Source organism: Porites lutea, chromosome 3 (genome assembly GCF_958299795.1).
Source record: "Porites lutea chromosome 3, jaPorLute2.1, whole genome shotgun sequence".
In the NCBI taxonomy this organism is placed as follows: Eukaryota; Metazoa; Cnidaria; class Anthozoa; order Scleractinia; family Poritidae; genus Porites; species Porites lutea.
In genome coordinates this window covers 27,357,301-27,384,481 of record NC_133203.1, presented here as the reverse complement: position 1 = coordinate 27,384,481, position 27,181 = coordinate 27,357,301, and the positions used below count along the sequence as shown (strand labels likewise).

General features: G+C 40.1%; 2 protein-coding genes across 2 annotated transcripts; both read right to left on the bottom strand.

The window, feature by feature from the left end:
* Positions 1 to 15,424: 15,424 nt before the first annotated feature.
* Positions 15,425 to 16,267, bottom strand: LOC140932075 (uncharacterized). The gene has a single exon (XM_073381732.1). The coding sequence runs from the start codon at positions 16,265 to 16,267 to the stop codon at positions 15,425 to 15,427; it is 843 nt and encodes a 280-aa protein (XP_073237833.1).
* A 46-nt stretch (positions 16,268 to 16,313) lies between these two features.
* LOC140932074 (uncharacterized) lies at positions 16,314 to 21,398 on the bottom strand. The gene has a single exon (XM_073381731.1). The coding sequence runs from the start codon at positions 21,396 to 21,398 to the stop codon at positions 16,314 to 16,316; it is 5,085 nt and encodes a 1,694-aa protein (XP_073237832.1).
* Positions 21,399 to 27,181: the final 5,783 nt, after the last annotated feature.

The following is a 27,181-nucleotide window of genomic DNA, read 5'->3' as shown; positions in this document are numbered from 1 at the left end:
GCATGTGTTATTGTGTTAACTATAATGATGATAATAGGGTTATTGTTGCTGTCACCGTAAGCACATTGATGATCATGCATCCTGAATTTGTTTGCTTTTCTTTCGTTTAGTAAACAAGTATGGGTTCATCCAAAAAATATCCCCCGTCAAAACCGCTGCAAGGTCCAGACATGATTGGTTTGACTTTCACCTGCAAGTTTCACCGACTAAAGTGCAAAGAGTAGTTGGATTTGACAAAACAAAACATCCCAAGATCAAGCACTTCCAAGAAACCAAGTCTCCGTCTCGTTAAAGAACCTTCTTATACCAGATGATGAAGACAACGACTGGCTTTTCAACCAGCAATCCTATGTTTCGCAGTGTGCAAATGCTGATGTATCATTCTCCTATGTACCAAATTTTGTCAAGTCAGAACGTTCCGAATCAACATCACAGGAAGCGTCTGATGTCTCTTTACGAGAACTGAAAGAAATGGCGCCCAATCAGAAAGTTGACGTCCGTACAACTCTGTCAATGGGAGCCCAGGAGCCAAACAAGATAGAAACCAAATCCAGTCAAGCTTTATCTGTCAAAGAAGACTGCATATTGGAAGACGAAACGGGCACAATGGAACTCCACATATGGGAACCGTTATTTACACAACTGAAAAGCAACAAGGCCTATTACTTTCAAAACCTCACACTACGGTATTATCAAGGATCAAAATTCCTTAGCACTAACAAGAATACAACTTACAGTGAGGAAACCACAACTCTCAAAAAATTAGTGGGCCCAGAAATATTGACAAATCCAGAAAGAGAGATCATTGCAAGTCAACTAAAATATGTTGCCAGTTTAAGCATTTTTAGTGCATGCCAACTTTGCAAAAAGCGAATTGGCGATGAGTCGAGCGAGTCAGTGAGATGCCAAAACTGCAAAGTGCGACAAAGGATCATCAACTGCAGGCGGGAAGGCTCTGTCAAGCTGTGTATTCAACACAATGAATCGGAATTGTGGCTCACTGCATTAACAAATGAAATCGAAAACCTCCTGAGGAATACAACAGCAAGTATGAGCAGCACCATAGATAAAATAGAAGATGCCCTTATGAGCCTAAAGGATGTCAAATTGAAATACAACTCCCAACGGAACATTGTCAAAGAAGTACTAAACTTGTAATTTCCACAGCAAGTACCATTTTGTGGACAAAGTTGAAGAATTTCAAAAAAATGACATGTGAACTGTAGTGAAACAAAGTGGAAAAGAAACTATTATTTAAGTTCGTGAACAGACCAATACAATCAAAGCGTTCATAGTTTTGTTACCTACATTTTTTGCTATCTATAAGAACGTTATAAAACTTTGATATTTATTACTGAGACGTGAAAATTCGTTTGTACAAATTCAATTGATGTATTTGTTGTTTCATACCATGAAAGAAAACAACCATATAGGCACTTAATACATTGATTTCAATAATTTCAAACAAAGCACTGCTGAAGTGTAGACAGTAGACACAGCTTGTTATTAATTTGTTCAAGTTCAATTTTCAAGGATTGATTACCTAACGTTTATCGTTTAAATAAAATGAAATTTGCAGTGAAGATTTGCTACCAAAGACGCTTTAAGCTTCTGTGACCAGGTTAACCTAGAATGTACCAAAGTTGTTGCTTCAAACCCCTCAGGGGGTTACTCAACCAATATTTAGGTATAGGTGAATCGCCGAGGTTTGAAACCCTGACCCTGTTTAGGACAAAAATATCCTTAAATACATACCCTCTTAGGTCAACAACGCCAATTATATACTCCGTTTAGGATAAACGAAAAAAGCGCCGTCGTTTTTAAAGCTATTTATGAATTCATTGGCAATTACTGTAGAGTAAAAACACAATAGGGGACGGAGAGGTCAAAAACCATACCCTGTCCAGCGGCACATTCCCGTATAGGCAATATAAGGGCGTACCACCCCACCCTTTTAAAGTTCCTTTACAATCTCCTGTATTAATTCTTATTTTGGCTTTATTAATGATAGACAAATCAATTTAAAACCCCTAAAATTGTCCACCGATTCACGAAGGACCGTTAGGCACATCCCACAAAAGGTTATCGAATTCGCCTCGTTGGCACTTGCCGGAAGGTACCCCTAGTATCAATTCTCTTAACTTTGCGACATATATTATAATGATATCTAAATCCCTTCCTTGTTTTGGTGAGGCAAGTAAACTGCGTAAATTCTTTTAAAAAACTAATCGGATGAGCCGATAGACTGTGAACATCAAATCATAATATAAGAAAGGAAAATCAACGACTGTTTTAGCGGACCGGTTCATTTATAGTTTACTGGACAGTTCGCGCGTAAATAGAACGACCAAAACTGTAGTGATAGTTGTTTTTTTTCTTTTGGTCTACACAAAGATTGTAACGTTTGATTTAACCACTGATTCTAAGCTAGAGCAGAGAAAACGAGCTAACATAGCAAAACGCACTGGTTGTTGCCAAACCAAAATTGTTTCATAGTGAGTTTTTGTTTTTTTGATCGAGTTTGTTTTTAAAATTCATAAAAACAAAACTTCGAACGTGAGTGATAACACCCTTTGTTTTAGATAAAAGCTAGAAATGCAAATTGTTATTGTGGTTGCGGAAACCATTGTTGGTTAGTTGTGGTCGGTAGTGAACTTAAAACAAGACTTACTATTATTTGTCTGTTTTACTCGTTAATTTAAAAACGGCCCACGCGAGTAGACGTTCTTTTACTGTCCCCGCTTTAGCATTCGTTTACAGCCGAGGCAAAGTTTCTGACATCCTTTCCAACCACTGGCATTAGCATTGTGTGACTTGTGACATGGTGCTGACCGCACATTTTGGCTCAACATTGTGCCTTCGTTTCTTCTTTTAACATAGGGAGCTCAAGCATAGGCGTTCGACGCACGTCAATAGGAAGTGAGACCTTTTTCTTTCTTAATATGCCATGAAACCCAAATTTTTGCTAGTATTACTAAGTGCCTTTAGTCTTATAGAACGCTTTTCCCGAAAATTTGGGCTTGATGCCATCATACTGCTCGGCAGAATACTGCCCAAGGATGCAAAAAGTGCACTTTCGGTTGACGTGCGTCCGGTTCAAAACGTCTTTGCTCAAGCTCACTATTAAAATGTTGAAGCCTTTTTTCTAGGCTCTCCCAGCTTTGCTGAATAATATCATGCAGACAGTTGTATCTCCACTTCTCCTTCTAACTTGATTTCCTAGCTATACCTGCGTCAAGGCGCCTGAATTAGTGGTAATCCCGTTCAAGCTCGTCGTCTTCATATCCCCTTCGCTTTCAAATACTTGCCATGCAATATATTCTGTGATCTCCATAATTCATCTACATCTGAACTTTACCCAAAAAATGTGTGGAAAATATTCAGCTATGCATTTTGCACGTTAAGGGGCCGGGGACGGGGGGCACCGGTTGGTAATGCAGAAAAAACCCAGGTAACTCGAACTCTGAAGGGAAACGAAACGTAGTTCGAGTTAGCAAGGAATTTGAGTTATTAGGGTAAATTTCAGTAAAGTTTTGATCAAGGGAAGGGAAATTTAGTTCGAGTTAGTGCAGAATTCTAGTCATCCGAGTCAATTATCGAGGTTCCGTACTGATTGTGAAACTGGCCGTAAACTGATCGCCTCTAGCTTACGGAAGAAGTAGCAAGTAGACTGCATATAAAATGATAAAAAAAGTTATTGAACCCTATTTCGTCATTTGTCGGAGTGTCTCACAGCTCAATTCTTTTCTTCAGCCTTGGGCTTTGTCAAGTCGTATTTCGTTTAGCAACGCCCAAGAATTAACAATTTATTTTTATAATAAGTCACTTCAGATGGTAGTATCTCCAAGACCAATTTTCTGCTCAAAAAAAAAAATAAACAAACAAACAAACAAACAAATCTACTCTTAATTAATTTAAAGACACTGAGCCGAGAAAGATTATAACGAGAGCTTAGGGCAGAAAAATGTCATAAAATCTTATTAAGTAAACGTGTCGGCAAACTAGAGGATGTTTGTTTATAATCCGAATCAAAAAGCTTTTTTGTCTTCGAATCTTTTTGTCAACAGATCTCTTTTGTGCTTCAAAATCAAGCGTTCTAAGATGACCGCTTCTTACCTACCTTTGCCGGCGAACAAAAGCAAAACTCAAAAACAGACAAAATTAAGTAAATAACACCTGTTTTACAGGCTAGATCAAGAAGCATACCAAACTACACCCGTTTTTATAAATAACGGATTATCACCCCTTTCGAAAATGGCCAATTCAAATTTTAGTGAAAACCCGGGAGGGATTCCCTTACTTCTTTAGCCTAAAAAGTTACGTACCACTGAACAACAAGAAGTTAGTTTTAAGGTCTCACCAGTGAGTCTCAAACAGGGTCAACTAATTCACTATTTAGCGTCGTTAACAAGGTTAATTTTTGGACCGGGTGCCTTTTAGAGAGTGTGAAAGTTGGGCCTACTTTTGTGCTGTGAATAATCCTTTGTAGAATTACCTGATTTTCGTTTAAAAAATGCTTAATTCTGTTTGCGAAACGAAATGAGTTAGGGTCATAAATAAACGTCTCTTTGTCTTAAACAGGGTACGGTCAGGTTTCTGTAAATACCAAGTCTAATTACCACGAAACAAAACAAACCAACTTTCGCCTCTTTCTTAGTATTTGTTGGTTGTCGCGAAAGGACTCGCCATTTTGACGCCCGTATTAAAACAGCCGTTGTATAGCTAAGGACTGTTTCGAGTTACGGGAGCCAATGTAAACATTCGAAAATTGCTAGCCACTGAAGATGGCTAAACATCTACCCCTCCTCAGGGTCGGTGTATAGCGCTAAAAAGACTCGCTCGACGTTGCGTCTCGGTTTATCTCAACCACTGTTTACCGCCTCTTGGGAAAATAGTTGTGCACCAGTTCACTACGAAATAAAATAAAATGACGTACTATAAAAGTAGGTAAGTAAGTAACAGCTTCATTAATGTGTCAATGTATTTAGTTTTCACATCTAATTGGGGACACAACAAAAAAGTTAAAATTATTTACATATAAGAAATAAAGAATATAATACAATCAAAATATGTAGCATGTATAAATTGAACAATAAAACAAAAGGTATACAATGTATATAAAAGGTAGTCTCTAAGAATTGCAAAGGTTTCAGCAGTTATTGTTGAACGTTAGGTCTTTTTCTTGATGTTCTTTTTTAAAAGATTCAATATTCCAGGAGCCTTTCAATTTATTATCTAGTTTCGACCACATATGAAGTCCTTCATATCTTAGAGGATGTTTTTCATAGTCAATAGTGTTAAAAGTAGGGATATCAAAATCGCTGTTTCTTAGTGAATAACTAGTGTTCTTCTTCTTCTTAAACAGTTCGTTTACAATGCTCTACGGGAGGCCATATTTTACTTTGTACATTAATATGAGGGTCTCAATGGGGTTAATCGATAGGCGTAAAACAGCCAAAAATTTAGTCGATAGCCGTAAAAATTGAAAAATTTTAACCGTTAGCCGTAAATAGTTTAAAAAGAGTTAACCGTTAAAGAAATTGCTATCTAGATTTGCTACTTTTTGGTTGCGTTTTTAATTTCCCCGCTAGCTAGGCTCCATTTCCGGCGCTCTCTCGAGGAACTAATTTTTTCCATAGCGAAAGTGTGGCTTCTTGCTGGGGATTAATATCAATATCTGGAATTTTCTGGAGGTCGTGTCCTCGATAAACTAGTGAAACAACACGCAGAGATGTCACTGTTTTGTAAAACGTTGCCGATAAACAACATTTCCTTGTTTTTCTCTGACGCTACGGTAGACATTAAGCCTAGTCCCTGTACGGCGTCTTCCCACGCAATCTCGGTCAAGGCATCGGAGGAGAACTCGCTCACACCACGTGACCCGAAACGCATTAGCCGCGCGGAATAATGCAACCTATGGACAAGGCAACGGCAGACAGTCGTTCGTTACAGTCCTTCGCACTGGACACGAGAATTTTGTTATTGGCCGTTTTCACACTAGAGCTAGAAATGGATCATCCGTCTGAGACTAACCTGTGTACAGTCGCGCCCTTCCCAAAGACACCCATTCTCCGATTTTTTCTGGGGGGAGGGGGCGGCTGTACACAGGCTATCTGGAGCGGATAATCCCGTCTTCAAAAGTCAGGCGGATTGTTCATTCAAATTAAAACTATTCCATTTTCAAATTAAGACGTGTTACCTATCTGACGCGAATCATCAAACGGATAACCCGTCTCACACGAATAATCCTTCTCTAGTGTGAAAACTGCCATTTCTGTTATAGTGAATGTCGCGCCCCGGCCTTGAGTTGGGCGTTTGCGTGTCTGCTTTTGCTTTTTCACAAAGATTAATTTTAAATTGACTATTGATATTTCTATGTGTAAAATAATTTTAGAAGTGGAATACTTTATAAAAAGTATGATCTATCGAAAGTTAAAGATTTTTCAAAAGAATAGCTTATTTCAACCCGAGATGATCCGAAGACCTTTATTTTGATTTAAAGATACAAAAAAAAAAAAAAAAAAATACGGGTTAATCAATATTTAACTTTTTGAAACAAAAGAAGTTAATTTTTAACTTTTTCGTTAACCGGAACTGAAAAAAAAAATTAATCGATAGCCGTAAAAGAGCCAAATTTTTTTCCGATAACCGTAAAAGCCACCACCCCCTTGAGACCCTCTAATATAGCAATATCTTGCAGTCTTCTTAGAACAGGTCAATTTATTTGTTATAGATGTTTAAACTATAGTTTAGGTTTAGCTGACTAACGAAATTCAGTGATTCTTACGCCTTCTCGTTAGTTGTGAAAGGTAGTTTGCAGGCAGTTATCACTATGTAATACGTGCATGTTTTTATACTGCAAGAAGCCTTGGGTTCATAAGCCACGTTGTTTGATACCTAGGCTAGTTCCTTTGTTTATTTTAGGTGTATTCTTACTGGGCAAAGGCGGCTATTAACTATACCACAAACGTTATTGCATCATTCTCCTTGGGTTTCCTCCTGACCCAGATGTAAAATCAGAGGAGCTCCTATGAATTGACGCGCTATAATCATGTTATATCCAACAGCTAAAAAAAAAAGCGCTAGTGGAATAATTGTTTTATTAAAAATGCCAACAAAATGTCGAAAATTCTTGCCGACTTTATTTGCAAACACATCCGATTTTCAGCTTGTTTTTAATTTTTTTAGCAGACGCGTACAGTTACCATATTTAGAGAGAATGGTACAATGCCTCATATACTGATGGCTAAGCCAATCAGAGCTCTAGAATTGCATTATCCAGTTATCCAGTTTGTTATACGTTGGTGCTCTTTTATCATAGGTACAATGTTTTTTTGTCTATTCTAACCTTTTATTAGTTTACCTCCGGCTGAAACATCGAGGAAACGTTTTTTCGGTTACGATGGTAGAACTGACTGCTCTCCAAGAGCCTAATTTCGATACCCGCATGCAATCAAAAAGGTAATCACAAACGTCTGCCGAAGGTGACAAGCTACAACAATGCAATATACAATAAAACAAAAGTAAGAAAGATAATAAAGGGGTGGGTGGGAAGAGAATCAAAACTAGATCGAGCTGGCGTAGAGCGCGAGGCGAACCGAGACTGATTGGCCCGTAGCGCGGCGGGTTAGTGAATGTTACACAATCAAACGGAGCTGCGTCACTTAAGTGTGAATTATACCCAGATAAATCTAGTCGTTTTATCTTAAACATAAAAAAAAAAACACAGGAAAAAAAGATAAAGTCGTTACACTGATGGTATTTAAAAACGTACACAGAAATAAAAGGCTTGATAAATAAAAGAAAACTGTACTCTTGACGGACGTTCGTACTGTGACGTCTTAACTTGCTATAACTTACTGTATGGTATGCCCGGTAGGAGATACCCATACGGTACCCTGTACCGGGTAATTTACAGCACTGGTTATTTAGGTATACAAATGATTGAGACGCCCCCCCCCCCCCCCCCCCACCTCCCTCCAATTTTCTAAGAAAAGAAACCCTGGAAACCAACTACCACTTCCTCCTCTGATATAAAATATTTCGATATCTAACTTTTTCAAATGTAAATAGTTCATAGAGGCTTTTTATTTTTGTTTAAACCACCAGAAAAGTTATCCTGCGAAAACATCCGTTTCTTCTCGCTTTTCGCCGATGGAGACGTTTCGCGCGGAGGAACTCGCGAAACGTCCCCGGCGGCGAAGAGCGGGGAGAAACGGATGTTTCCGCAGGCTACAGAAAAGTCTGCAAATAGCTGCATTGGATAGATCGATATTGAGAGACTGTACGGCAAATTCTCTGTTAGGAGATGACATAATAAGTTCAATTGATCTCTCTGACTAGTATTTGTTAGGGAAAAATAATGGACAAGATTTGTACAAACTGTAAGACATTGTCTCTTATTGGAAGCTTTAATAACACATTGAAGCAAACTACACTGAGATGAAAGAAATATAACAAAAATGCTATAAACATAATGGGAAGGTTTGACAAGAATCTCAATGTTACGAGTAAAAACATTCCATTTTTTCGCCACTTTTTGAGAGATAATCTGGTCTTTCAAAGGGAAGGGAAAGAGGGTAAGGGTCGCGTGGGAAGCACGAAGGGCGCGCGAGGAAGGAGGAAGGTGGACGCGCCTCTCGTTCCTTCTCCCTAGCGCGTTCTCGCGCCTAAATTAAATTCACTTCCCTTCCCTTTCGAGCGCCTGCCACGCAGGCTAGAGATAATCAAGTTATCCTATTATCACATTCATCTTTCCAGATAATTGTTATAAATTTTATAAGGTGCGATTTTTATCCTCAAAATTCTTAACCGATTTTAATAATGGTTTTGCCTCCAAATGATTAGCTACAAACTAGGAATCGTGCATTGATTAAAGATTTAATAGAGAAAAGACGTGTGACGTCACGTTACCATGGTAGCAAAATGTCTGGATGACAACAATAGGGAGTTTTTGCAACGGCGACGCCGAACAGTAAAAAAACAAAAGGTCGAGATTGGCAAAAAAAACGTCTTTGCACGCGCATCAAGCTTTTTTGCACATTTCTTAGCCGTTGTTACACGACCGCGACATGAAACTTCTGAATTTCACGCGCTTGCTGGAGTTGGTGAGCACAAAACAAAAATTTTGTTATTCTTTTTCTAAACTTACAATGTACATACAGTCCTTTCGGATTTAACACAGAAAATTTCGCCATCATTTGACAAATAAAATGAAATTAAATAAGATCGATGAAGTTTGAAACAGTTAAATTCACTTTTTAAGTGACGTTTTGGTTTGTTGTCATTCAAAAATGTTGCTACCAGGGCAACGTGACGTAACGACTTCTCCTCTCTATTCACCAGCATCATTTAATTAAATCGTTTTCTTCGGCAGTTGTTTTCTTTCGCTGAGATGAAAGATTATATCACGGTCTTGACTTTAACTACATATTTATAGACTTCAAAAAATGAACGACAAAATTCTTAGCCAAAGGAGAATGGGTTCCCCTGAGATATGCTGTATTGATATATATCTTTCTTCCATAACGTACCATATAAAAAAGGGATTGCCAATCAATCGTTCTCTATCACAGCCATTTTTGTCTCGTCACCACAAAGGAAGGAGCGGTGCGTGACAAGACAAACGGCTGTATGGGGGACCAATCCTCTACGAGCTCAGCCGGTTATTGTGTCGTCACGAAAGGTGCCTTCCCTCAAAAGAACTAAAGAACTGCTGCACCAAAGTGCACGAATAAGACTAACATGCCGCCATAATAATACAAAATTATGTTTTTATACGACGAAAGTAGCCACAACGGGCAAAAAATATATAATAACCAAAATCACTACTTTCGCACCTTGCTCTTTACAGTCTATATTTGTAGAATGCTATTTTAAGAAAATTGAAACAGCGACAAAGTTAAAGACTTCCCCTATTAGGATTGGGGCCTAGATACTTCTTCTATCATTATCCGGGACACTGAATTCCACCCAGTGTAAGCATCACCCAGGGGCACGCCACTACTCTGTCTTACCCATAATTCCACTCTAACAGCGCCTTGTGGGATGTTTACACAGTACACCTTAAATGACCGATGACGATTTAGAAAAGGGTCATATGGCAAGTAGTTGTGAACAGCAGCCTCAATCGTCATTGGTCCACTGCATTAATTTCCATTAAACTTGAAATACCATCGGTTACACTTGGAACTACCCATGTTTCCCTGGAATGAGAATCTGAGCGCTGAATTAGACTGCAGTTTGTTAAACGCACAGTCCTGGAATAAAATCAAACCTTTTGTAACAAGGCAAGCAACCGTGTGTAATGATTGATACTAACATCTCCAGTCAAGATTACTTGCGAATTTTTGAAAACTCTGTAATAGCTTAAATTTTTGTTTTCCACATCCATATGGCCAGGAATCATTTGATCACGTACGATTGTTTTCCTTTTTTCGATCCTAAAGAACCCAAGTTGAGAGATATGTAACTTATTTCTTTATGTAACGTGTTGGCAGACGGTTGGTGAGAGGGGAGACGTTCTTCTCTGAAATATATTAAATTAAAAGGTGTAAATTTTCTTTGGAAGGTGTTATGAATGATTCTTATTCTGATTACCTTAATCGTTCCGTTATCAGTGTTGCTGTATGATTTCCACACACATTGTTTCCAGTTGGTTTGTGGTACTACTCTTGCTTGACTTGCTTTGGCGCTTTCTCCTTTTTCTCCTCTGTCTCCTTTTTTCCTTGATTCCCCATAATGCCTCGTGCTCCTTTAATTCCCACAATGCCTGGCTCTCCTTTCATTCCCAGAAGTCCCTGTTGACCTTTCATTCCCTTAATTCCTCGGGGTCCACTCTTCCCAGGGGGTCCTTCGCGCCCTCTGTCTCCTCTCGGACCCGGCATTCCTTGCGATCCTTTATCACCAATTTGTCCTTTTACACCTTCCCTTCCCCGGGGTCCGTGTGGCCCCGGAACGCCCGGCACTCCCGGTATACCATTTGATCCTGGAATACCAAGAAAACCCAGCATAGATCGCTGAAATTAAAGATGACTTGTAATTAGCTGAGACGAAGACAACACGGGATCTTAAATAAGGCGGGGGTGGGGGGAGGGAGGGTACTCTTGGGAATTCTTAGTGGGGGTGTGCCGCCCGGTTCTCCAAATCCTGACTCTATTTCAGACCAAAACACGTCATTTTTTACACCCGTTTTCAGGCCTTAACTCTAAGAATTAAATTAGGCATGTCATCATTTATACTTAGATTAATTTAGAACAGCAACGAAAAAGAATTCACATGATTATTTCTCTTTCCTTCTCATTTGGAATTGAAAGGATAAATACGTTGATACACGCCAGTAGCTTACTCGCAAACAATGATTACAGACCAAAGTCGACAAAGTCTATACCCACCAGCCGTCTTCCTTGTTTTCGAGGCACGGAATAGACCTTGGATATCATAATCATAATCATATCATAATCCTCTGTTATCTCGCCTTATATTTCCCCGATTCTGATTGGCTAAAATCACACGTTTAATTCACCATAACCAGTTACCCATGACCAAATTTGGAGGAATTTTGACTTTAACGAGGAAATGACGTCAAAAATGTAGCGTTTTCGCAGGTTAAAGCACCGTTAACCGAGAAGACCTGGGCACGAGGTTGAGTTGTTTTGGTTGTGAACTTGAAAAAATGGCGGACATTTCACTCGTTTCAAGAGTAAGAACCAGGCGAAAAAATAGCTAAAAACATGGCAAGAACAGCAAGAAGACAACTCGAGGGGCGACATCTGCTATTTGGAGAATATTTGCGGAGTTGGACAAACCTAAACGTACACTATCGAAGATGAACTGAACATCGATGGATCGATGGAGGTAAGCATGTTTTAGCTATGTTTTTAAACTAGGAATTACTTTGAATGAATAATAAAACAGTTATTGAATTCGGCTTTCGTATCATATGAAGAATTATGGAGATCTTGGAGGGTGTTATCCGCCTCGGCCTACGGCCTCGTCGAATAACACCCTCCTCGATCTCCATAAATCTTCATAAGATACACAGCCTCATTCATTAACTGTTAATTAACAATGGACAGGCTTCAGGTTTTCGAGGAAAAATCATGTTGAAGCGGGGACTTTTAAATAAACTGCCATACACAGTTTTAACGGGTAGTTTTAAGTAAATGATAGTAACGACGTGAGAGTAATAAAACGGTTTCTAGGTGTTTTTTTACCTGGCATAAGTCTTTTAACTTTGAGGCGTCAGTTTGTTGCTGAGGTGAGGTGGTTGTTCCCAGTGAGCCGCCAAAAAAAGAGAGAATCAGGAAAACAGCGAAATACTGAACCATGGCGATGAGACTTGAACGAGAAAACAGCGTTTTCTGAAATCAGTGCTACGTGCTCACCAATTAATATAGTAAATATTATAAGTAAATCCTCTGTTCCTGTGTATTGTTTGTTTGTTTTTGCTTGTTTCTTTTAATTTCCTTATATGGCAAGTTTTTTTGAACTTTTTTATTCTCTGTTCATAAGCCCGTTTCAGAGTACTGAAACAGGGTCAAAAGATGAACATTCCAAAAATAAATGGCAGAGTATAAATTGTTACAAAAGTAGCAAAATTTTATGCATGCTATCACGATTTTGTGTTTGTAACGTTACCCGATCCCTTTCCAAAAATATAACTTTGCCTTCAGTGCAAGTTGGCTATGTTATGTCAGAAAAAGTAACGGCTCCATTAAGCTCCAGCTAAGCAAGCTTTAACGTGTCTAGTGTTAGTGTGTTTATTTTTAAACTCCCATATCTTATACCTTGATGGCTGAGTTGGGGATGGGGGGTCCCTATAATAATCTATATGGGGAGGCGCTGCCCAAAAGGGTACCTCTTTAAATTTAGGATAGACTATTTAACAGTTAATGAATGAGGCTGAGTATCTTATGAAGAATTATGGAGATCAAGGAGGGTGTTATCCGTCGAGGCCGTAGGCCGAGGCGGATAATACCCTCCGAGATCTCCATAACTCTTCATATGATACGAAAGCCGAATTCAATAACTGTTTTATTATTCATTCAAAATCATTCCTAGTTTAAAAACATAGCTAAAACATGTTTACCTCCATCGATCCATCGATGTTCAGTTCATCTTCGCTAGTGTACGTTTAGGTTTGTCCAGCTCCGCAAATATTCTCCAAATAGCAGATGTCGCCCCTCGAGTTGTCTTCTTGCTGTTCTTGCCATGTTTTTAGCTATTTTTTCGCCTAGTTCTTACTCTTGAAACAAGTAAAAGGTCCGCCATTTTTTCAAGTTCACAACCAAAACAACTCAACCTCCTCCCCAGGTCTTCTCGGTTAACGGTGCCTTAACCTGCGAAAACGCTGCATTTTTGACGTCATTTCCTCGTTAAAGTCAAAATTCTTCCAAATTTGGTCATCAGTAACCGGTTATGGTGAATTAAACGTGTGATTTTAGCCAATCAGAATCGGGAAAATATTTTGAATGAATAATAATCCACGTTATTTTCAACTTTTGACACGGACAAGCTAAAGCAACCAATGGAAAGAACGCATTTAAATTAGAAAAACTGCAAAGTCTAAAAGTCGGGTTTGTTGAAAACTAACCAAGATATAGCTCCTCAATGTCGCCAAATTTTACAGACGTTTGTATGGTGGGGTCGGCCACAAACTAAATTTCTACATGTATAGTAAACAATATTATTTTCAGGGTTTCCGGTAACTCGTCTTGGCAGAGACTGCTCATTCCTTTCATCCCGAGCTGAATCGATCGTCCCCGTCTTCCTAAACTTCCTAAACTCTTGGCTACTACAGCTAAAAGAAAAGTAACTTTCATAAAAAAGCGTACATTCAGACGTAGACAGGGCTTACAGATGTTAAAAACTCGAGAAAACGTTCTGGTTTCGTGATTTTCCTGTTTCATATTTAAAAGAGTGCATTTATAGCATTAAAAAAAGGGATGTAAAGTTCTCAACGAGGTATGTTGAAAGACACCATTTGTCAATGGAAAGTATAGGAAAGGGTATCTTGTCTGTCAAAAATGGTAAGTGCAGGGTTAAGGGATTAGTCCTCGGGGCGGAGCCTGATCCCCATACAAAACTTAGTTGAGAAGCCCCCCACCTTCCCCGCCCCCCCCCCCCCCGGCCATTATGATCTATGTGATCTATGGAGTCAGTCAATAGGAGAACGCAACGTCCTTGTTCTTATTTTTGCTGTAGCAGACGTCGTTACATAATTTGGAACGTGACCTTCCTTTTTGCAACCCATGCTTGCTGCAAAACAATTGCGAGACATTTATGTTAGAGGCAGCTCCCTTCCTGAGCGATAACAAATTGTGAGTCATGCATGAGTACGTAACATAATGGGGCTTAGGCAGCAACCGCGGAGGACGTTTTCCTTATAGAAGAAAACTTGCTCTTGTAACTGAAGGGCTTTAAGCCGGTTGTCACGCTATGATTTTTCGAAAGAAAAACGAAAAGGTTAAAACTGGCTGAAAACCGGATAGATTAAAATAATCTGTTGCATCACCATATATTTTCTTTGGAGATAAATCGGGCATACAATCGCTGTGTGTAAACCAGCTTTCAAATAGCAAAACAAACAATGAAAATGGATAGAAACATTTTTATACATTTTATTACTATTTTATACTCAACTAAGTCGTGCAATGTGAACGCCCTAAGACGAGTTCTAGTTTCTCTTTTTATAAAACTAAGACGCATTTCGTACGGTCTAGCATGTTTTCCACTCGCTAATCTCATAACCACAAACGTACATGAATTATTTTAGGGTACAAGCTCGCCTGATAATTAATTTTAATAGCAACATAGTGGCGCCCCGCCATTAGCCTGCGTAGCTGGCGGTATTGTGTGGGTGCGAGATTAAAGTTTTGGCGGCGGAGCCGTGTTCCAAAAAAAGGGAGTAGGGACGAGGCGGTTGAAATACCGCCTGCCAGAAAACCCCGGTATTTTGAATAGTCCGCACACCAGTGTGCGGGGAAACGGATTGGTCGAGGGCCATACATATGTCAATCATGTTAGATGAGCCTTCGCGTATATTTCCCAATTTAGGGAGCAGATGGCAAACTGGAAAAGACGTACATGTAAAGTGATTGTAAGAGAAGGTAACGCTTTACAGGGCGTTAGTCGCTGGTTTCGAAGAATTCAAAGGATCTTAAGGTTCCACATCGATAAATATCAACCACACGGAGAGAGATTTATTTCAGAATAAATAAAACGAAAAACGCTTAAGTCACATGATTGCAAACGTCAAGTTCCACGTGACCCGATGTCACGCTGTAACGCTATACAAGTCCGTAACACTCCCCCCTGTTGACCAGATTATTATTTGGTTACCTAATTCTATCTGGTCAACAAACCTTACATACTATTGAGACACCTAAACTCAACGATAATTCGTAGCAAAGTTCAAAGTTCATTAAGTCAGATCCTCCAGCCAGGTCTTCCTTCTTCGGTCAGCCTCAACTGCAGCTGCTCGTCTTGGACAGCTTCGTGTAGACACTGGTTGCTCAGTTCTCACTTCAGTGCTAACTGGATCAGGATTCTGGCTTGAGATTACTTCGGTTGCTTGTTGGACAGGAACTTCGCACTGGATCTCTAAAGGGTAAAGCCGCTGCACAGGGCGCCTGAGTTTCGTGCATTTTCCTCCCTTGCTTCGGACTTGGACCAAAGCTTCCCTGGTACAACCATCAGATCCAACGATGAGATCTAAAATCTTGCCAACACGCCATTTTCCTCTGGGCTGATCTTCTTCATGCACAACAACTACATCTCCAACAGATACAGTTCTGATAGTGTCATTCTGATTAAGGTAACGATGGGCATTTCGCAACTCGATCAGGTACTCGTTTCTCCATCTTTTCCAAAAGTGGTTCAGAACGTTGCTCAGGTGCTGCATTCTTCTGCTTAGATCCTGTGGCTGAACATCAATGTCATAATCTGGAGTGTCGCTGTTGTTGCTGTCTGGAAGGCTCATTAGGCGTCGCCCACATAAGAGATGCGACGGGGTAAGGGGTTCTTCAGTATCCTCACCAGACACGTAGGACAGAGGTCTACAGTTCAGTATCATTTCCACTTCCACGACTACTGTAAGCAATTCTTCATAGGTAAGGGTTGCACCGCCGATAGTCTTCTTCAGACATCTCTTAACAGATCTGACAAGTCTTTCAAATATGCCACCCCACCAAGGGGCCTTTTCAAGGTTGAGCGTCCACTTCATCCGTGCATTGGCAAAGTACTGTTTTACTCCCGGGTCGTTCATCAGTTTCGTGATTTCTCGCGCTGCTGACTTGAAGGTTTTCCCATTATCAGACACCATCAACAGTGGAGTGCCGCGACGGGCAGAAAATCTTCTGAGACTCCTCATGAATGCGGAGGCTGTGAGGCTGGGTACGAGATCCAAATGAATAGCTCTGGTAACACAACAAGTGTAGAGGCAGATCCATACTTTCTGCTGAGGGCAGAAGAGAATGATTTTTGACATAGAGAGGTCCCGCAAAATCAACTCCAGTATAGGTAAATGGTGAGCATTCCTTTACTCTAAATTCTGGGAGGGGCGGGGGCGGTGGAGCTTGATATGGCCTTCCTTCAAGTTTTCTGCAAATCACACACTTGTACAGTAGCTTTCTAACGAACTGTCTGCCCTGTACGATCCAAGATCTTGCTCTTAGTTCTGTCAGAGTGGACTTCACACCACCATGCATAACTCGTTTATGGCTGTCTTCGACAATTAAGGATGTGATGTGGTGGTCTTTCTCCAACAAAATGGGGTGCTTGACTGAAGTTGGTAACTCCGCCTTGGCTAAACGTCCAGTACACCTCATAATGCCCTGATGATCGGTGAAGATGCCAAACTGCTTCTTCCAAATATCAAACTTGGGATTCTTGCTTAAGGACTTCTGTATTTCCTTAATCCAAAGGGTTTCTGCGACTGCAGTATCTTGATCCGTCGACTCGTCTTGGGAAAGGTTGTCCCTTTCCAGTAATAACTTCATGATTCTTACAAACTTTAGAACAAGGACAGTAACTCTTATAAGTCTCTGCAGGTTGCTATAGTCTTCTGCTCTCATGATCTGTGCTATACCGGAGGGTTCAACTGCTGCAAGCATTACGGATGAGGTTTCCCTTTGGCACTTTGCTCTTTCCTCAGCTCTGATTTCTGCAAAATATTCTTCAGGTATATGTGTGCTGTCGAACACGCTCTCACTGTTTTCGTTAAAATTGGTTAACCACTTGGGGCCCTTCATCCACAAGGTACACCTTGAGAGTTCTACAGGATTCAATCCTCTCGAGGGAATATCGGCTGGGTTATCCTTTCCGTTACAGTGTCGCCAACTACTCGCTGTTACAAGGCTCCTGATCTCATTGACACGATTTTGGACAAATTGCTTCCACTCCTTTTCTTCGCCTTTGATCCAAAATAATGTTACTTTGGAATCAGTCCAGCAATTTATATCTGTAATTGCCAATTCCAATTGCAAGGCCTCCTTAACATGCTCAATCAGCCTAGCTAATACTAGAGCGGCAAGAAGCTCTAATCTTGGAATGGATAATTCTTTCGCAGGGGCAACTCTGGACTTGGATGCGACAAACTTGACATAGCTTCCTGTGGTGGTAGTCACGTGCAGGTAGATCACTGCTGCATAGGCCTTATTGGATGCATCACCAAATCCATGAAGGCTACAACTGACAACTCTCTCTTGAACTCCTTGGAAGTAGCATCTTGATAGTGAAAGTGCTGTTACACCTTCTAACCCATCCAACAGCTTGCCCCACATCTTCAACAATTCATCATTCAAGGGATCATCCCAACCAATTTTCATTCGGCAAAGTTCTTGGAAGAACAACTTAAACTCTATAACAACTGGTGAAAGAAATCCAAAAGGGTCATAAAACTTCGCGGCAACACTAACAACGTTTCTCTTGGTGGGTTCAAGGTCTCTTGCAAAGTTCGCTATCTCGGTCAAATCAAATATCAATGCATACTTCATGGGGTTCCAGCGTACTCCAAGGACCTTTGAGTCTGAGCTGCTTTTCTCTTCTATTGTGCCAAGCATGCTCTTGACGTAAGTTTTGTCTTCAGAAACAACATTCCTTTCTGGATAGGCTCGAGGGGGCTGTACACTCTTGGGCTCAGCAGCCTTACTGGATGTACCAGCATCAGATCTAGAGTTTCTGGATTCATTACCTTGAATTCTGTTCATTAGTTCAGGGGAATTTGATACAAACTTTCTTAGGTTGAATCCTCCTTCCGGAAGCCTGAGTTTGGACTTCAGATAAAGTTCATAGCCTTCATTAGTCTCAGGGGCTCCAGAACTTAGGTCATCCACATAAATGGAGCGAAGAAATTTCTCTACGAATTCAGGATCTGCTTCTTTGTACCTTTCAATGTGATGCTTGATTGTGGCGTTTAACAGGAAAGGACTAGACGAGACTCCGAATACAACACGTGTAAACCTTAGAACCACAATCTCTGGAGAGGGGTTGTCAATGTCATCCACCCACAGGAATCTTAACACATCTCTATCTTCCTCCGCCATACCCACCATCAGAAATGCCTTTTCGATATCGCCGGTCAAAGCGACTTGGTTAACACGAAATCTCAAAAGTACATTAAATATGTTCTCAGCAAGGGGTAGTCCTGCATACAGACAATCGTTCAAGGCTACACCATCGGATTTTGCAGAAGCATCATATACGACTCTAAGCTTGGTTGTTAACTTGTCCCTTCTTATGACTGCATGATGCGGTATGTAGTAGACCTTACCAACTTCTCCTTCGCTAGGCTTTTCTACAACTTCAACTATGCCTCTATGCAGCTGTTCCTTTATGACAGAGTCATATTCTCTAAGGACTTCAGGCTCGTGGCGAAGACGTTCGAGAAGGTTCTCTAGACGTTTCCTGCTCAACTGGTAGTTGTCTGGAAGGAGCGGATGCGGCGTTTTCCAGGGAAGATGGACTTCATACCTCTCATTCGTAAAGGATATCTGCTCTTGGAATTCTTCATACAGTGTCCTTGGTTTAATGCCAAGCGATTCTAGTTCCCAGAATGTCTTTAGAGTTCCATCAAGGGTCTCATTTGTGACATCAACAGGTTTTACTGCACTCTTCAGTACATGTGTTGTGACAAGATTACTTTGCTGCCTATTAACTTGTGTTCCTTCTGGGATTGGACCTGACAAAACCCATCCAAGTTTTGTTTCAATTGCAGTGGGGCCATGCTCTCCTCGTACCACCCTGCCAGACACTAGACTCCAATACTGATCGGACCCAACAAGAATATCAATGTCAATATTGTCTTCACCCGTATGGTAGTCAGCAAGTTTAAGTCCCTTTAAATGAGCATAGGTGAGGCTAGCTTGTACAACAGATTGACTTTGAAGAGGATCGCATATTGTGGGGACGACAAAGGCTGACAGTTCTACATCTTGTCCTTGCTCAGTGGCGACACAGAGTCGGACAACATCCACACACTGACTGTTCTCATTTGTCGAAACAAAGGTTTTGATCGATATCCTTTCAGTGTTCTCAGTCAGTAACTTTAGACGCTCTCTTAGCCTTGTGCTCACATAGGCTCGTTGACTTCCACTATCTAGGATAAAACGAGCTTTCACTGTGACTGCTGAATTGCCAGGCTTGTATGTCAATGCTTTGGCTGTTTGAAGCAGGACTGGAGTAGCGGCACTGACATACAGGGCTGTGAGGTTCTGCTTTGAGGTCTTTAGTTGTTTCTGGTTCTTTTCCTGTCTGGGTGCAGCTCTAGGGGTACCTTCATCATTGTTCCCGCGCTGATACTGAGGCTGTTCTTGACTCGGTGTTCTTGAAAGATTGGTACTATTGTGGGCACTACCTTCATGAGTGCCATCAGATGGGCAAATGCTGATATGGTGTCGACCCTTACACTTGAAACATTGATTCTTTGATTTACAATTTCTGCTGAGATGATCTTTCCTGACGCAAACAAAACATCTTCCTTGCTTAATGAGAAGATCTTTTCGAGCTGCAGAGTTGGTCACTATTTTGCAGGCGTTAGAGGGATGGCTCTGTTTACAATATGTACAAGTGGGTCCTGAATGTCCTGCAAATAAAGCAGATGTAGTTGAACGCGTCTGAGCCTTTGAGAATCCTTGAATTCCACCTGATAACTGACACTCATCATGAGGGACTGCACGCTCTCTGGCTTTTAACTCGTCCTCCAATGCATGCATAATATTATCTAGCTGCCAATCTTGATCCTTTATTTCTCTACTAATAATCAATCGTAGCTCTTGAGGCAGCTTGTTCATAATAATTGATGAGAGTAAACTTCCATAGGAGTTTGAAGGGATTCCTAGTGACTTAAGGCTTCTGACATGAGACTCTAAAGTGTCATATAGTTCCCTTAGCTTTCTTGTGTCTTGATTAGTCACAGGGCTAACATTAAGAAGAATATCCACGTGGCGATTGATAATTTGTTGCTTGTTTCCAAATCTCTTCTTAAGGATCGCAGTTGCTTCTTCATAATTTGATGCAGAGAGAGACAGGCCAGAAATGGCATCAAGAGCTGGTTTCATAAGGAGAGAGTTCAAATAATTGAACTTGTCAATAGGAGCCAATGTAGGATTCTTATGAATAGAGGACTCGAAGGCATCCCAGAAGGTGGGCCATGTACTAACTTCTCCATCAAATTTTCTCAAGTCCAGTTTAGGTAATTTAACTCGAGGGATTGTTTCTTGAGTAGGTAAGCTTAAACTTGGTGTTGGATTAGGAGATTCAACAAGATTATTCGAAGTTTCAACATTTCCAGCAGATACAGGAAGGTTTACCGGAGATTCAACAGAGTCATTTGACGGTAAGAAGTCACTAGTAACAACTTTAGAAGGGCTTACCGGTGTCTCGTCCTTTGGTGCGTCCACGGTCTTCGCGGGGGTCTTCAAAGTTTCTAGAAAATTATCAATTCTAGCAATGGTGAGCTGAATTAATTCATTTACGAGGTCTGCTTCCCGAATTTCGTCTCCGATTTCCTCTTCTTCCACGATTGACAAGATTTCTTCGTCCACAACTTTTAGGGTTTCCAATTTGACGTGCAGGGATTGCCTTTGCTGGTGAAGCTTTGACACGATTAGGGCAAGCGCTTGTTTGTTCCCGTCCAAGTTAACGTCGCTGTACGAGGCATCCAGTTGTTCAATGACGGCGTAAGCAATACGTTTGACGGTTGTTCTGTGCCCTTCACGCGCAGCTTTTTTCCTTGAAATGGCTTTCACTTTGGGTGGCATCACGTGCACTTTTAAAATAGTCAACTCGTCGACGAATGAAAAATCCACACCACGTGCTCGTAAACAAGAATTGTCCGGTCCAAGGATTAACACGACAAGAACTATCACCAACAGAATAATCCGGTTCGGAGTGACCATGTAAGAGAAGGTAACGCTTTACAGGGCGTTAGTCGCTGGTTTCGAAGAATTCAAAGGATCTTAAGGTTCCACATCGATAAATATCAACCACACAGAGAGAGATTTATTTCAGAATAAATAAAACGAAAAACGCTTAAGTCACATGATTGCAAACGTCAAGTTCCACGTGACCCGATGTCACGCTGTAACGCTATACAAGTCCGTAACAGTAATTGTGATTTCCGCTTTAAAAAGAGCATAATTGATGACCAAATTGTCGAAATGACGTCTTTAAACTTCACAGCGCTGGAATTGTCTTTATTTAGCCGTAAGAAACAAAGGTCAAAGAAAATTAAAACACTTTACAACTGCATCTGAGATCAAATCCTATCAGGAACACCTACAGAAGAATAAACCACCGGAAATGGTTACTCAGTATGCATGTAACAAACCAGCTTCATGACCTTTTAATGTTAAGCCTAGTGTTGCAAAAAAAGATTTACTCAGTCAAAGTTTAGAATGATACGTGCACTGTGTAGTGCTAGTAACCTTCGAGCGAGAGCCGAGAAAATAAAAAAAAAACCTCTGTTCAAGCAAACTCACAAGGTCACGTTTCACATTATCACGAGCTTAGGAGTCGTGTTTAGCCTGTCAACGCTTATTTCTAACCTGTCTCGCGCGAAAATAATCGGAAGTTTCAAATTGTAGGTTTCTCTTTGATTGGCTGATTTAATTGGGATCAGCTAACGTGACAAAAGTGGGCTGCATTAAAAAAATCGTGGTTCTCTGGCAGGCGGTATTTCTCGCGGCTTCGCCGCTCGTGACGGTTCCGCCGTCAAATCTCACTCGACTAATTTACAACGGCTCCGCCGTCAAATCTCACTCGACTACTACCAGGACAACTCGGATTAATATTAATCCTAATGATTATTATAATCCAGTAATAGATTATTATAATCCATTACTGAGGTTTGAGCCGTGCCTTGATCAATTAGGATTACTATTAATCTTATGTAGGATTAATATTAATCAGATTAATATTAATCCTAATATTAGATCCAGTAATAGATTATTATAATCCATAACTGAGCTTTGAGCCGTACCTTAAACGATTAGGATTAATATTAATCTGATAAATATAATCCCACATAGCTCAAATTTGTACAAGTCTCTCAATAAAGAAAATATTCTATTCTAACCACGACGAATTTGCTACTTGTGCTAGTAGTTTGTGAACAAAACTCTTAATTACATTCAGTCAATAACCGCACTCCTTATTATACGTTATTATATTTTAGTAGCAGAAGTCGGCAGTTGTCTCAGCTCTGCTGGTAATACAGTTGCAACTGAATTTTTTGCAGGGCCATGAAGATTTTTAACATAGAATAGAATAAAGATCTTAAGTAATAAAAAAAATAACAAAGTGAAAGGGATGTCAGTGCGCACATCATCAAAGGAAATCCTTGAATCTTTTCCAGTTATTTCTAAAAGACGCAGTCTTTCTGAGTTTGATCCATAGAGATAGTTATTTCCCAGGGAGCATTTCATGATTTGGACCGTCTGCGTATATGCTGGACTTAAAGTAGGAGTTTGTGTTAGAGGACTGGGTTTCAGGATTGGTGTCATAGAAGGAGCCAATGTTGTGTATGGGTTAGCTGGTGGCAGCCACGAAGGCGTATGATTGACTGAAGTGTTGGCACCAATTTCAGCTGGACGGAAGAACTCTAGAGTTATGTTGGCAAGTGACCTTGCAGACAACATATCCTGTATGCTTTGATAACGATACTTTATACGTGCCTTGTCATTCACTTTAACAAGAATGTAGCCAACCAGCTCTAACATATGCAAGTGATCGTGTGACTGATTTGTCAGTCCCTTGTTCAGCGTGTAATGTCTGCAGTTTGTCTGTCATAGCTCTGATCTGGATTATAATAGAGATTAATATTAATCCGGATGATTATTATTAATAATAATTTAATTCTTCCAATTTTTGCCGTGCCTTAATCTATTACTGGATTATAATAATCTATTACTGCATTATAATAATCTATTACCGGATTATAATAACCATATTATAATCTATTATTATTATAATCCACGGATTAATATTAATCCGAGTTGTCCTGTACTACACAATACCGCCAGCTACGCAGGCTACTCACAAAACGAACTCGTAACAATTACAAAGATGTGAGGAAATAAGATTGATAATTGATTGATTGGTGAAATAAATGATAACTTTATACATTCCTGTCCTCTGGTTTTCTGTATTCAAGTTTCAGCGTGGCAAATATCTCTTCTTCTGAGTTCGCTTCAAGGAGACATGGGGGCTGCAAAGAAGAGAAGCCATATTATACGTAAGGGGGTTTGCTTCTAAGGAAACTGTAGGGCTGCCTTGGAGAGCTAGCCTACAATTTTTCACGTTATAAACATAGTTGCCAGAATTTTTAGAGCAAAGGGAGAAATTTTGAGGATGCACGCATACAACAAACCGTAAAACTAACTGGCGCCTGCCATGCAGGGGCAAATGATCAAGGCCAACATAAAGCAGGCATGAAGCACAAGACCTGAAATGGGGGAAGGCTATTGTTTCATGCTCCACACCTGCTTGGCGCTTACATTTGCTCACCTGAAAAACCCCTCCTAAAAGCACCTGTTCTACATGCTATTTTGGGAAAGTAAAAAACAAGTTTGGTTGATAAAATACATTGGCCACTGTGAGAAAATTCAGAGGCTGAAATTTACAGCACTAGCCCTTTGTCAGAGTGAGTCAGTTAAATTATTGACGTAATTAAAACAAGTAAATAAAATTTATTAGGGAGTAAGATCTGCTTCAGTTGTTTTCATCCTATATTTTCCCCACTTGTTGGCAGGAATTGTTCAAAGTACTTTAAAGCCTAAAAAAGGAAGCATATCTTTACATTTATAGTCAAAAGAATATGATTATTGGTAGTGCAGCATAGTGACATCTATGATCCCCTGTTCTTAAGGACACAAGAACTTACCACTTGGTTATGATCCCACATTCCACGGTTCGATAACTTGATTTTCAACATTTTCCAGGCATAGTCCCTTATTGAGCGGTTAAATTGCTAGACAAGAAAAACAGGTGCATAATATTATTATTGACAGTAACATCATCCATCGTAATACATCACTAACACAAGTCCTAAAAGTTGTTGCAAAATAACCACAGATGTTAACGCAAAAATTGAGCACACAATAAGTCAATTTGGTGCGTCAAGTTTTTGCAAGAGGAGACCACTTTAAGGGTGGCATAACAGTTTATTTCTGACAGAAGCTGGTGTACACACCTTAGAACCTGTCCATCCTAGTAAAGAAAATGGGAATTGATTGGGTGGAGTCACAATCAGGTCAACTCTTCTAACTGCTCTTCCACCCCTTCCCTCTTGGAAGTCATCAATGCACGATCCTCCATATCTCGTTGAACCTGTTAGTGAATCACTGTCTGACGATGCCAATGCCGTTGTTGTCAGTTGAAACATATAGAAGCAGTGGTCAAGATTATCCATGTGGCCCACCGTGTGTCTAAGCAAGGGAGAAAATATCACTGACCAAGATCTGCACGTGTGTATGTCCTTATGCTTATGTGCTAGTGAAAACTAGCCTGTAGAGAATGGGCCCTGTTATTGGTAAAGTCAGACATTTTAACCCATCCTGGGCTGTAAGTTGCAATAATGTTCTGACCAAGTAAACCCTAACGTCAAAATGCACTTCCTCCACACTGGCCTTTTATGATTGACTGAGCAGTGTTACAATAAGGGAGGAAAATATTTGTTGGTATTAAACTTTTTGACTCTGGGGCAAGGTTTTATCCAGAAGGGTGTCCAGGCACTCTTTGGACACCCACATTGGTAAGATTATATATTCAAGGAAAATGCTCTTAATCTCAAAATTTTATGAGAAAGTGTACCTCCTGGATGCCCAGTTTGCAATCTTGGCCAAAAACTTGCTTAGGGTGAAAGGGTTAAGTGAAGAGGTCATGCATAAGAGATTGTTTAATGGGCTCTTATTAACCGAACGGGAGGTCTGTATGGGAGAATCTTGACTGAGGTCGCCATTACAGACCGAACGTAGTGAGGTCTGTACCAGCGACTGAGGTCAAGATTCTCCCATACAGACCAACCTAGCTCGGTTAATAAGATGTTTATTATATGGCCAAACAAGAAAGCAAAGGAACAAAAACATCAATTTCGACTTCATGTTTGCTCATAGCTTCCTGAGCATGACTCAAATTAATTTTGCCAACATTTGCCTATTTTCTTTACCTGCTTCCTCGTGAAGGTCCACTGATTCTTCCATTTAGAATTTAACAGGAACAAGCCAATTTTTTCATATTCTTTGTTTGTAACTTTTTGAGGACAACAGTTTTACTGTTACAACAAGATCAGTCTAGATGCCAGTCTAGATGGGAAAATCTAGGCCGCAGTCAAGATCGATTTCAGCCAATTAATTCTTGAATTTCTTTGTTTCCAGTCCTTTTGAGACATGGCCATATAATAAAGACCAAGTAATAAAGATGTCAAGCTATTATTAGGGTTGATTGTGGATGGAAATTTCAATAAGAAAACCTCAGCCACAATATCATAGAAACATACACATCTTTCTACATTTAACTAGTGGTATTTTTTTACTTTTACCTTTTGCTATTACAGTACATGGTGTAGGTGTCAGGTCAAAGATCCATTGTAGGAGAATAAGAGGAAAAAAGAGAAGTACACCATATCGTAATGGTGTAGCAAAGCTTCTTACTTAAGCAGTTAGTTGAAACTAGTAATGCCTTAAATTGCATCTTGGGTTCCCATGACTATAGGCAACAATCTGTGACAAGACTGGGAGTGTAGAACAATATTAATAATATTTGCCACACTTTAATGCAATACCCCCTTTCTCCAATTCAGTGTTGTTTATTAGCACAAAAAGTGCAAGTTTGGTCTGGGAGAAAAGAGATCAAAGAGAAGGAATAGCAGGGTACAATAGTTGGTATGCCTGTGTCCATAATTTTGCTACTTTTTTGTAATAATTTAATATTGCAACTTGACAACTATTTTATCACAGATTGTAGCAGTCAGAGTGGTAAGTTACATTTTCAGCGTGCAAAGAAAGGTTTGTCTGATAGCTTGGGGCTAGTGGATTTTGCCATCGGGCTAGTGATTTTGTTCTTAACTTGCCCGACAGGCAAGTGCTGTTTTTTGGGGAAATTCAAATTACAAGAGGATTGTAATCAATCCTGCAAATCAAAAAGGGTTTTGGGGCTAGTTGAAATGACTTGTGGGCTAGTACATGTTAGCTACCACTTGCCCAAATGGAAGGCTGTAAAACTGACTTTCTTTGCACTCCGATTTTGTTAATGTTTGTTATGTATATATAATTTTGGCCGTTGTTTCTTGATAAGTTGCTTTGGCCAGTCTTGATTTTGAAGAGTCCTTAAATTTCAATGGATGTCACTGAATTCAATAAATCATTGACACGTCTAAATTTGAGCAAGGGTCCATCCTTGAATTTTTCCTAAACTGGATATGATAAAATCAAGTTTAGGTGCTTTGAGTACAGATTTGATTATTTCCTTTTTGTCTAAATTCTGTCGTTTAGCCTTTTACAAAAGGTAACACAACAATGCTTGTGTACTAATCTACAAGCAAAGTGCTTCAAAGCGTTTGCCACACCATAACATCTGTTTTCAGTCGTAACATCTTTAAAACTGAACGCACTTAGATGAAGCACTTAGATTGAGCGCGAAGCACGAAAACTAAGAAATCAAGTTATCATCATTGCTATTGAAA

Excerpts from the sequence above, each read along its gene's own strand:
- LOC140932074 (XM_073381731.1), bottom strand. The coding sequence starts at position 21,398 with ATGGTCACTCCGAACCGGATTATTCTGTTGGTGATAGTTCTTGTCGTG.
- LOC140932075 (XM_073381732.1), bottom strand. The coding sequence starts at position 16,267 with ATGAACGACCCGGGAGTAAAACAGTACTTTGCCAATGCACGGATGAAG.